This window comes from Symphalangus syndactylus, chromosome 10 (genome assembly GCF_028878055.3).
Source record: "Symphalangus syndactylus isolate Jambi chromosome 10, NHGRI_mSymSyn1-v2.1_pri, whole genome shotgun sequence".
NCBI lineage: Eukaryota > Metazoa > Chordata > Mammalia > Primates > Hylobatidae > Symphalangus > Symphalangus syndactylus.
Window position 1 is genome coordinate 95,015,556 of NC_072432.2, and position 12,070 is coordinate 95,027,625.

General features: G+C 40.4%; 1 protein-coding gene across 6 annotated transcripts in view; it reads left to right on the forward strand.

Moving 5' to 3' along the window:
* Positions 1-12,070, forward strand: part of SLC9A9 (solute carrier family 9 member A9) — a 608,568-nt gene that overhangs the window by 274,114 nt on the left and 322,384 nt on the right. For 4 of the 6 annotated variants that reach the window (XM_063610659.1, XM_055295145.2, XM_063610660.1 and 1 more), the window contains exons 7-8: positions 1,184-1,322; positions 5,718-5,823. In XM_063610659.1, coding sequence (XP_063466729.1) covers positions 1,184-1,322; positions 5,718-5,823 — 245 coding nt within the window. Of the gene's footprint in view, positions 1-1,183; positions 1,328-5,717; positions 5,824-12,070 lie in introns of all 6 variants that reach the window. The other 2 variants (XM_055295143.2, XM_055295146.2) reach the window with 1 other exon arrangement.

Consider the following 12,070-nt stretch of genomic DNA (forward strand, 5'->3'; position numbering starts at 1 on the left):
TTGATGCCACACATCTTCCTGTAGAAGAATTGGAGTTGGTTCCCCTTGCTCTCTCTTAAGTCATCTCTGGATACCAAAAGTCAGGTCAGAGAGCTAACATGCTCGAATCATGGGCAACATAAAAGATTCAGTTACATCTCTGTAAAATCCAATCTAATCTCAGTCAATGTGTCTAGTGTACTTTTGCTCTCCACACTGCTACTTCTGGAGTTTCTTCCAAAACCCACTGCTAAACTCTTGATTTTTCCTGATTAGTTTTTAAAATCCTGTATTAAAATAAAAACTGCAAAAAAAAAAAATCTGAAATGTCATTTCATTAGTCTCCCTAAAGGTAGTGGATCTAGCACATATGTTCATTTTAATGCTCAATATGGAGTTCATATTTCCTAAAATAGGACATGCCTTATCCTTCATATTCACACTCTGGGATCTGAGGCCCTGGTTTTAAAAAAAATAGCATATATGACATCCTCAATAATATTTAAGTGAACAGACTGCCTATTGGTGGATTGATTTTTCTCTATGGAAATAAATCTGTTGGCAGCCGCCAGAATTGGGGTATAAAACATGACCTCGGGCAGCTGTTGCCATTTGTTTTGGTGGGAAAATGAGGGTTTTGTCTCTCCCTGGGGGTTAATACTGTGATGTCCTGAACACCATCAGTGCTCTGTTTCTGAAGGGTTACACTGGAGAGGAGGAATGCTTTGTGGTTTATGACAAGATCACGGCAGAATATTTTGTGCACACGGTGATTTGTATCATCCATTTGTGCACAGGCCATAAAAGTGCACTTTTTATCAGGAACATTTGTGAATATATAACAGCACTGAAGACATATGGCCACTAAACAATTCACAGTTATCTATCTTCTCAGCAGATTCCTTATACACCTACCATGTTTTAATGCCTAGTTTGCTCAGAAACAATATTCTTTATGACCCTTCCAATATAAAAATGTTTACTGACTGGCAGCAATATATGGATCCCACGGGATGGAGCTATAAGGAAGTGGAAAGATGTCTGCATTCTCCAACTCTCCCCTTCTGTATCTGTTTTCCCCTAACTCTTCCAACCAGCACCCAACATTACAGGAAAAGATACCTCTCCCCATAGTGAGTGCAAAATCCTATCTGGGCTATGAGATGAAAGTCACTAACTAACCTCCACCCTCTTCTCTTTTCAGTTCTATATCCATTTACAGTCCCAAGGAGAATCCAAATGCATTTGATGCCGCAGCATTCTTCCAGTCTGTGGGGAATTTCCTGGGAATCTTCGCTGGCTCATTTGCAATGGGGTCTGCGTATGCCATCATCACAGCACTGATATCCTTTGTCTGTATGTGGAAAGCTGGGACTGTCAAGAACAGTCAATATCCATGGAATTCTGATGATGATGGACAACCTCCAGGCCCATAAAAGGCTAGATAGTCTGGTCCAAGTCTCATATGGCCCCACTGGTGCCATCTTGGTTCTGAGTCATCCCTGGAGGCATAGGTTGGTACCAGTGGCAGAGGGGCCCAAGCTCTCTTCTTGCCCAAGGTCAGTTCTAATGCTATTGACACTATCTTATCCTAGGACATCAACAGCCTTAAATAAATACCACCTAGGAAAACTAGTGAACAGGAGTCATCACGACTGGCCTTACTAGGGTCAAGAGGAAGAACTGAAGATCCAGGGTCAAGAATAAGACAATTGATTAAGGGTGATAAATTGGGTATGATCTGCCTCTTTTTTAGGCTTATTCAATCACTAGCTTATAGGGTAGCATAAGCCAGAAGTCACTGTGGGTCTAAACGAGCATCCACAGCTACTTTACAGAAGGGAACCTGCAAGCAATGCTGAAATGATATGTGTGCCATACCTGAGCAATCATGTCATTTGATTCCTTTTTGTTGTTGTTAGGAAGTTGGGATTATAGGTAGAGTTTCCAGATAATCTGAGCCAAAGAAAGAAGCTGGTCTGGTGGGCTGCTCACTTAGAACATTCAGATAGGGCAAAAGTAAGTCGGAGTAGAGGAGGAAGGCCAGATGGCCAACGTCAAGTAGAAGTGTTAAGTGGAGCCACAGAAGAGAGGTAGAACAGAAGATCAAGGGCCAAAGACCTCAGGGGAAGGAGAAGGAAGAAGTGTGCCAGAGGGGTGAAGGCCCCAGGCAAAGAGAAGGCAAAATATTGGGGGCCTTTTTCTATGGGTTCTCACCCAGACATTCACTGAGCAGCTGCTAAAAAGCTTGATTCTACTGGGGATATTTAAGAAGAGTCGGGAGATGTGTAAAACAAGGACCCTGCCCTCAGTGAGTGACAGGCTTGGAAAGATAAGCTCTACATTAAGACTGGGATAGAAAATGAGTGCCAGAGCCACACTGAAGTTATCACACTGTAAACACTCAAACTGGGACGAGGCCATTGTGTCTGGAATAGTATAATACCCTTGGCCAACCTTATGATTCTGGAAAATAATTTGAAAAGCAGTATTTATAAGCAGAGTGGGTTTTGGGCATGGCCTGGAAGATAGAATAGGGGCAAAGGCTGAGCAGTCGGTGATTCAGGAGGCGAAGACTAGCATTCACTAAGGTATGGCAGTGGGACCAATGTGGCATCTGGAAGACATGCCTGGGAGGACCAGAGGGCTCCAGCTAGTGAGAAATGGAGGATGAGGGGACTCAGGAGGGATGGAGTCAGCTTGTGGAATATCTTGAAGTGGTATTTCAAAGAGTCTGAGCCTCTTTCTCTAGTCCACAATTAGCTGCCAAAGGTTTCTGCTCAGGAGAGTGACACACTGACAGTCCTGTTTTTAAAATGTAGATGAGGAACTGGAACAAAGGATGAATCATAGGAAGGAGACTAGAATCAAGGGAAACTGTGATGATGAACTGCGGGGGAAGCATCAGGAAGGGGACTGATATTTAGAAGGAAAAATCTCTAAGACTTAGTGATTGGCTGGCTATTGGAGATAAAGAAAAGGAGACAGTCAAAGGCTACTCCAAAGTTGCATCCTGAGAATCTTGTAAAGTGGCATCTCCATTGACAGAAATAAAGTCAGTCAGAAGAGGTAGTGCTGGTTTCCAACAAGAAAAAATGACCTACCCAGTACTTATGCTATGACAGGCCGCCTACGACGTGTTTTCCGTGAGTGTCTCATCTAACCTTCACAATGATCCTATCAGCAGATGCTATTTTTATTGGATGTGAAGCTTCGAAAGGGTAAGCTGTTGCCCAAGGTCATGCAGCCAGCAAGTAAATCCAGAAAGTGAGAATCAAGAGGCCGAACATGCTGTCATCACTGCTCCCTGTTGCCTCTTAATTCCTAGTTGGACCTGTATGGAGGCCAGGTGTTGTTTAGAGTAACAGCAACAAGGATAGGAACATTTTGTGAGTGTCTATCATGTGCCAGAGCCTTTCTATGCACCTCCTCATCTGCATCAACCCTGTAAAAAAAAGTTATTATCCTCCTTACCTTACACCCGAGGAAACTGAGGCTCAAGGAGGATACGTAGCTCACTCCGGATCACATATCAGAAATAGTGAGCATGGTAATAATCATATCATCTAACATTCATTGAAAACATTACTGTGTGCTAGCCATTGCCCTAAGTGTTTTGCATGGATTATCAGGTAAGTTTTCCAAGAACACTGGAAGGTAGATACTGTTACTATCCCAATTTTACAGCTAAGGAAACTCAGACAATTAAAGTTAAACAACTTGGCTAAGGCCAAACAACTAGGACATTTCAGGGCCAGGATTCAAACCCAGGCTTTCGGGTTCTGGAGGCTACACTAAGTGGAGAAACTAAAATCAGAATTCTTCTCTACCCGATGTGAGGGGAAGGTGTAACATATGTGAACAGGTTGATAAGGGAAGAAAAAAAATTCCTGGAGATTGGAAGTCTGGCATAAGATTGCATCAGATCTGAAAGAAAGGGTGTGGAGACGGAAGAAACGAGCCCAGTAACAGTGGTGGTATCGATCGTGCAGTATTTGGTGGTCTTTAACAGGCTCTACAAACACAGGCTGTGAAGGAGATAAATGCTTACTGTTGTCCTCCTCACCTTCCTAACCGCATACCTATTTCATTCTGAGGCCGTCTCCTCGGGCTGTAGGCCCCTGAGCTCCGCAACTGGGGACTGACCCAGAGCTGAACTAGTTTCTGGAGGAGATTGAAAGAAAAGAATGTTAGATAGCCGATTGCTATTTTGTTACTCACCTGCCCTGAACATTCTCTTTAAAACAAACTAGAAGAGGGAATTCAGAAGAACAAACCTCACTAGAAACAAAGACTTCCCTCTAAGTAACAAAAGGGAATATCGTAAAAGGATCTCAGGGCAGCCCATTCTTTACAGCAGATAAAGAATTGCTTCCAGGCCCTGCTGGTTCTATTTCCCAAAAAGATGTTTACCAAAAAAAAAAAAATTTAGACCACAGTAGACAAGTTGCATATCACTTGCTACATGCCAGTCACTGTTCTGAGTGCTTAACATGTATTAACTAGTTTACAGACCTCTGAGGTAGGTTGCATTATTATTCTCATTTTCAGACAGGAAAACTGAGGCACACAGTGGTCAAGAGATGTGTCCAAGTGAATACTGTGAATTTTAATCCAGGTAGAGGTGGCTTCCAAATGCTACACTCCCAACCATGATATTATTCTGCCTTTGTGCTTTCTAAAACTTTACAAAACATGTTTAACATACTTCCTCACATTTTACTTACCTCATGTAGGATCAGGTATTATTCTCATTGTCAATTCACACAGAATAGAAATGAGGCTCAGAGAGGTTAATATACCGCTGAGACATCACACAGCCAGTCACTGGCAGAGTCAAGAATCAGAATAAAATGTTCTGTTCCAGAGGTCACACTTTTGCTCCCTGCTCCCCTGCTAAACATCTCTTAATGTGAAATTTTCTTTAGATTTTTTTCTAGCAGTATAAAAATGCAACATGATCACATCTCCTTATTTGTCAGGGCATTTTGTGCCTAATATTGACACAATTGCAACATAACCCTTTCCCATCGATCACGTACTCCTAATCATCTCCCCATGATCCATTCTCTGCCCAACTTGAATCACTACTATCCCTTTGTTCTATTTGCAATTTATAGACCATTGACCAAGTGTCATCCTTGTCAAAATGAACCATTAATAATGGTTCATTAATAATGGAACCTATAAATAACCTACCTTCTCCTTATCCTACTTATACCACGAGGGCATGGGCAGCTTCCCTGTCACTGAATGTAACTTCTTCTTCTGATCCTACTTCCATCCCCAGGAGAGAAAACTCTACCAGGCGGTCTGCCCACAGACTGCACACCCCAGGGAGCAGCGCTCCTTGGTACTGACATACTTGCAGCGTCTCATCCCCCCACACTCTTCTTGGCTTTGTTTTTCCATGCCTGCTACACCTCTCCTGAGGGGTGCATCCCAAGGGATGAGGCTAAGCCCACAGTGGGCTGAATTTATAATCTTAGGAAGACACCTTTTTAATCTGAACACAGGTTTGAATTTTTACAGGCATGTTCAGCCCCCGGTGAAGCATGGAACTCGTGCTGGCCTTCAAAGTAGGTCCCAGTGAGAATTATAGCCTTCCAGTCAGGTCTGAACATCAGTTCTTTTACTTTGCTCTAGAACTATCATCACCACATCAGTTTTTATTCTCAGCCAAGAAGGAGATGTAGCTGTAAAAGCTGTTGTTGTTTCCCTTAACTTGTCTTCCTCACTTGACCAAATTTACCAAGCTGTGCGAGTTCCCGATGCTGGAAACCGGCCTGTTTTTCCTGCTTTCTTGGAGTGCCTTCCTGTCTGCCGAGGCTGCCGGCCTAACAGGTCAGTGCTTCATGCTGCACAGCCAACTGGATGTGTGAATATGTGTGTGGCTCTGGTGTGTGCCCCTCCCTGACCTAGCAGGAGGTGAAATGAAGTCTCTCTTAAATAGTGCATGTGAATGGTTTGGGTCAGAATCAGCCTCTCTTGGGTACGCTGGAGAGAAAAAATAATAGTAATTCATCCATTTTGTACCAAACAGCTTAATGGAACATCTCCTAAATGCTTTCCTCTTTTCTCCCGGCTGGACAGGAGGCGTGTCGAAGGGACTGATTTATAGTGTGACGGATGACTTTTCAAATGGAAGTCTTCATTCAGAGTGTGAAAGGATACCCACAACTGCTTTGTAGAGAAGGGTGGTGGCTTTCAGTGGCTCTTAACAGCAGGTTTCAATGTAAGCAGGCTCTCTAGGGTAGGCACATCTCCATACACATCGGTGTTTGAGATCTTCACATATGTTCCATGGCAGGTAGGAAAACAAATAGCAAATATGGCGGCTGTACAGTTTAGTGTCTCTTACCACAGAAGGTTTACAGAGTGAGTCCTCTGAGGGGAAACAGTTGATAGAGGGGGCGCAGTTCGTTAGACCCAAGGCCTGCAGATCCTAGGATCTGGATTGAGCAATTAGGTTGCCTTTCTGCAACCGTGAGTATTTGTGCTTGGGTTACTGCAATAACTGGGTCCTTTTCCATGCAGAAGAATCTCCGTGGCTTCCAGCAAAATGTTAATGCCATTTCTCTCCTCGAGCCACATTCCCTGCTTCTCCCAGGTTTCAATCCTGGATCCCTTTCTGCTCATTACATCTTAACAGACATTCGAATGGTGAGAATCCTTCCTAACTGGTAGCAAGGTATACCTCCCTGGGTGTTTGCATTTTAATAGGTGATACTTTAAGTCTAAATAATAAATAAGAATAAAAGTTGACATATATTGAGGGTGTACCTTGAGCCAGATGCTGGCTAGCTGTCTTTCTTGTATGATTTCATTAATCTATAGAAAGATTCAAAAGTAAAAGACTATGCCCAGTTTACTCAGCCAACAGTGAGTGATGGAGCTGGGATTTAAAACCAGGAAATTCAATTTCAGAGCCTGGGTTCTGGGGGACCACGCTTTTCTACCTCAAATGAAACTCCATCTGTGAAATATCAAGCAGACCTCTAAGGGTAGGTAGGAAGGAAGTAGTTGGAGCCCCGGGCAACTGCCTGGTTCAGTTGCTCCTTGGCTGGTCTTGGCTCTCTTGTGAATGTCATGGCAAATCTTTATAGTAATGATAATCTATTGCTTTAATCGGCTGGCCCAACTTACTGCAGAGCCACACAGTCCAAGCTATTCCCGTTGGCTTCAAGGGTGCCTGCTGCCAATACAGAAAGCCACCCACTAGTTCTTATGATGCTGTAATCAAGACTACATTACTGGATTCCACCCTACCAGGCCTTTGTATCTAAATTATTTTAATACAAAGTCTGTTATTTGAGTGCATTGCCACTTTATTAAGGAGGTAGCTGGAAAGCCTATGCATTTCAGAAAAAAAAATAGCCATGTCCCTTCAGTGAAATAATGTAGGCAAATCATTTATATCACAGTCATTCAAAAAACGTTAGTTCCCTTTCTTCCACATTCTGTATTCTATTCAAGTTTAACTTATAAAATGACCTAAGTAATATTAATAATAAGAAAAAATATTTGACCTTCTAGAAAGGTAAGGAAGTATCTTAACTCACCTAATATTTTTTAATCTACTGTTGGATGTTATAATAAACACACACACACACACACCATTGCCCAAGAATTGTCAATTTGTGTAAAAATTGTCTATTTCCTTGTCCATTTCAGCAAGATCTTCTTCTACCAACTACATTAAAGGCTAAGATCCATGGGAAACTGAACAAATTACTAGTTTGCCTGATCCTTGCTCTTTCACACCATTTCAACCTGATATCCTTACTGAGCTGCCATACAGACCACTTTCTAAGGAGCCAGCATCATGGGATGGGTGAATATGGGTGTGAACCTCAGTAACAGAAAGACCCAAGTGTCCATGGCTGTACCCAGGGGCAGACCCACCCCAGAGTAGTACACTAGATTTAGGCAATGTGCCTAACAGACATTTGCTACAAACCAAATTCTAGGTGTGAGCATTTTCTATTGCCAAAGACCAAGACTGCTTAGTCCAAATTACTTACGTGTTTGTTTGTTTATTATTTAATCCTTGCCTATTTCCAAACTGGATTTGTGACAACTCATAACATAAGCCATGCACATCACAGGACCATTTAGTTGAGGGTAAACACTCAAGTGCTCTGGGACAGAATTTTTCTACAAAATTAGGCAACTGTTCATTGCTGTGGTTTAGCAATAAATATAGCTCTGAGCTTTCTGGCAGTTGAAGCCAAAAGGGAAGCATAATGAGTTATGTAGGAATAATACAGCATTTTTTTTAAAAGTCATGCTTATGCTTTTTTAATCATCTAGATCCTAGCTTATTCCCCCAAAGCACCCCAAATTATTGGTATCTGCCACTATTTCTCCATCCCATCACTACCTTCCCCACATCAATACCAGACCCCACCCATTGCCTACTTCTGAGTTTTCTCTTTTACTTCAAAAATTGTTCTTTGGAGGAATTACTTGGATGCTGATACTGTTTCGAAGCAATAATTATGGATTTTACTATACATTTAATTACCTATTGTAAAAAAAAAAGTCATGCTTATTAAAGGGGGCAAACTTTATTTTTCATACTAAAATTTTAGGGGAATTTATCACATGCATCTGTATATAAGGGCCTTTGAACACCAGAATGGCCAGTGTATTTAATAATAATTTTAGGGAAGATGGAGGTTCATTCTTCATATGGTCATTTCTCATATCAACTTTCAATAAAACCTGAGGGTGTGGCATCAAATTATAATTCTCTATTTCCACGTAATAATAAAATCATTTTAGTTCTAATGCACAGGTAAACTAATGATACAAATCTAAAAATCTAGAAAACTTAAAAAAATGATTTCTGAATGAATAGACAACAATGAATATAGTAAACTAAAGCGGAAAGAGCTATTCAATAGTTTATGAGTAACTACAGAGGTAACCAGCAATCGTGGAGCCTTGTATGGGTTCACTAATAACACTTAATGTAGCTCCTAGAGATGGGATTAACATGGAAAGATTTCTCAGCAGAATTTCCCAGGCCCTGACCTTTCAAAGTGGGCCCTCAAGAACATCCGTCTAGTGAGCAGGGCTCTCGGCCACCTACTCATACTTCATCCCTTTTGTTGGTTTCAGAAATTGGGATTTCACATACAATTCTGTTTGAAAAAAATGTTCTGCTACTTTAAACAAAGCACACCTGTTTTTAAATATATTTTATTTGTTTCGTACACCCAAGGTAATCCATACTCATTGTAGAAAATTTAGAAAATGCAGATTTACAGAAGGAAATAAATTTAGAATCACCTTTATTCTTATTGCATATTAATAACAATTGTTACTATTTGGCTGTGTCAAGCTAACTATATATATATCATTATACACACACATATACACTTAAATATGCCTACCTAAATATACTCGTGCATGCATATATGTATATATTTCTTAAGTAACTTGCTTTTTTCATTCAACAATTTATAATGAAAAAATGCCATGAATGGAGCATTAAAAAATGTATAGTGAATGTTTTTCAAAACATTACTCCATCATATGAACTTGCCGTAATTTATTGTAACAACCTTTTGATTATTTACGGGTTTTAATATTCTTATTATTACTGCAATGATAACCTGTATAGCTAGAGATCTAAATTTTTATTTATATAACTGCCAGAAAATAAAATGTCTGGTTTAATAAAAAGACTAAAATTTAAATTTTTGGAGAAATTTGTCCAAATTGTCTTTTAGAAAATTTGTATCCCCTTGCACTCCCACCAGCAATCTGAAAGCAAGCTCACTCACTCACGTCTTCACCACCCCAAATCTTATTAATTACTGCCAATTTGATAATCAAGTTCCATTTTCTTCTGGTTTACATTTATTATACTTTTATGAAGGAAAAGCTTTTTTAATTACATGTCATTGGCTGTTTGTATTTCTTCTTTGGTGAGCTACCAGTTTATGCCCTTTGTTTTTTTTTTTTTTTTGAGACAGAGTCTCGCTCTGTTGCCCAGGCTGGAGTGCAGTGGCTCAATCTCGGCTCACTGCAAGCTCCGCCTCCTGGGTTCACGCCATTCTCCTGCCTCAGCCTCTCCGAGTAGCTGGGACTACAGGCGCCCGCCACCACGCCCGGCTAATGTTTTGTAATTTTAGTAGAGACGGGGTTTCACCGTGGTCTCGATCTTCTGACCTCGTGATCCGCCCGCCTCAGCCTCCCAAAGTGCTGGGATTACAAGCGTGAGCCACCGCGCCCGGCCCGCCCTTTGTTACTTTTTTGTTGTTGTTATTGTTTTCCTGTTGAGATGCTTATCTTTGTCCCATTGTAGTTTAGTTACTCTTTATCTGTGGAGAAAATTGGCTAGGACCAATGACTCATTTTCTATAATCCCAGCACTTTGGGAGGCCAAGCAGGGAGGACTGCTTGGGCCCAAGAGTTCCAGACCAGACTGGACAACATACTGAGACCCTGTCTCTACAAAAAAAAAAAAAATTATCTGGTCATGGTGGCACACATTGTGGCCCTAGCTACCAGGCAGGCTGAGGCAGGAGGATTGCTTGAGCCCAGGAATTCAAGACTGCAGTGAGCTATCACACGACTGCATTCTAGCCTGGGCAACAAAGAGATACCCTGTCTCCAAAAAAAAAAAAAAAAAAAAAAATAGAAAATTAACCTTTTGACTGTCATATAGGCCATAAATATTCTCCAATTTGTGCTTGTACCTTTTAACTATGTTCTGTTTTGTTCGTTTGGGTAAGGGAAAGGAGTTGGCATAGGCATTTTCAAGTTTTATGTGGTTAATTGTATTGCCTCCTTAGAAAGCCCAAGTGAATGATGTGTCCACAAACTTGGCAGCCCAAAGAATAATAAAAAAGAAAAAATATATAGAAAACCCAAGTGTTTCTTAATGATAGTGTATAATTTCTTTTAAAAGTTGTTTGATTTTGTTTTTGCATCAGAAACGAACTGGAATTTGTTTTGATATGAGATGCGGGGTATAGTAGCAATTTGATTTTCTTCCCAGATGGTAAGTCAGTTGTCCTAACACCCATCAACTTTTGCCTATTTAAAATGTCTATGTATGTGCACATACATGTGTGTGTACGTGTATCTGTATGTTCTGGGCTTTCCATTGTTCCACCGAATGTTTGATATTCACTGTGTCAATTATTTCAGCTTCATGGTTTATTTTAATATCTAGTAGGTCAATCTTTCATTCCTCTTCCCCATATTCAAAAGTTCCTTTGCTATACCCGTGTATTTATTATTCCTGATGGACTTGAAAATAACAGGTTCCAAACAGAAAATAATTTTGGAATTATAATTGGGGTGCATTAAATTTTTAGATTAATTTGAATAGAAATGGCATTTTTATAACATCAAGTCTTCCCACCCAGGAATATGTTATGACTCTCCATTTATTTGAGTCTTATTTTATGGCTCTCAGTAAATTTTTACAGTTGTCTTCACATTAGACCTACAAATTTCTTGTTAAGTATCTTTTTAGCAGTTACTTTATATTTTGGGGTGCTACAGTAAATGGGAACTTCTTTATAGTTTCTAACTGGTTATTGTTCGTATATGTGCATCTAGATTGCACCTCACTATTTGATTTATTCTCTGTAGCTCTAAAGTACAAAACTAGAGCTGATGTAGAATTAGGATTAATGGGCAGAAGTTAGACTGTCAAGTTCAGGAGGGCTTTGTCAGCCCCAAAAGAATGACTGAAGCATTGTAGGCACAAAATAAATATCGTTTGAGCAGTGGAATAAATAATTCTCACTCACAAAAGAAAAAAGTTCCAAAACCTGAATAACAGATCACTTTATAAGGTAGTAAGTGTTCTGTGCCCGATAATATTCCTACAGATTTTACACATCTACTGGTCCAAATATTTCACAGCAGATCCATACATTAAGTAAATGATATATCATAATTTCATTAATCTGTAACCTTATTTTCCCAATTATTAAGTTAAAAAATGAAGACATATAGGCATGAAAGGAAGAGCTCTGTCTAGAGGAATGTGGTGGACATGTGTTGGTTCTGGCTGCTCCACACACATTCTCACTTCCACTGGTAATAGCATCCTGATGTTTCT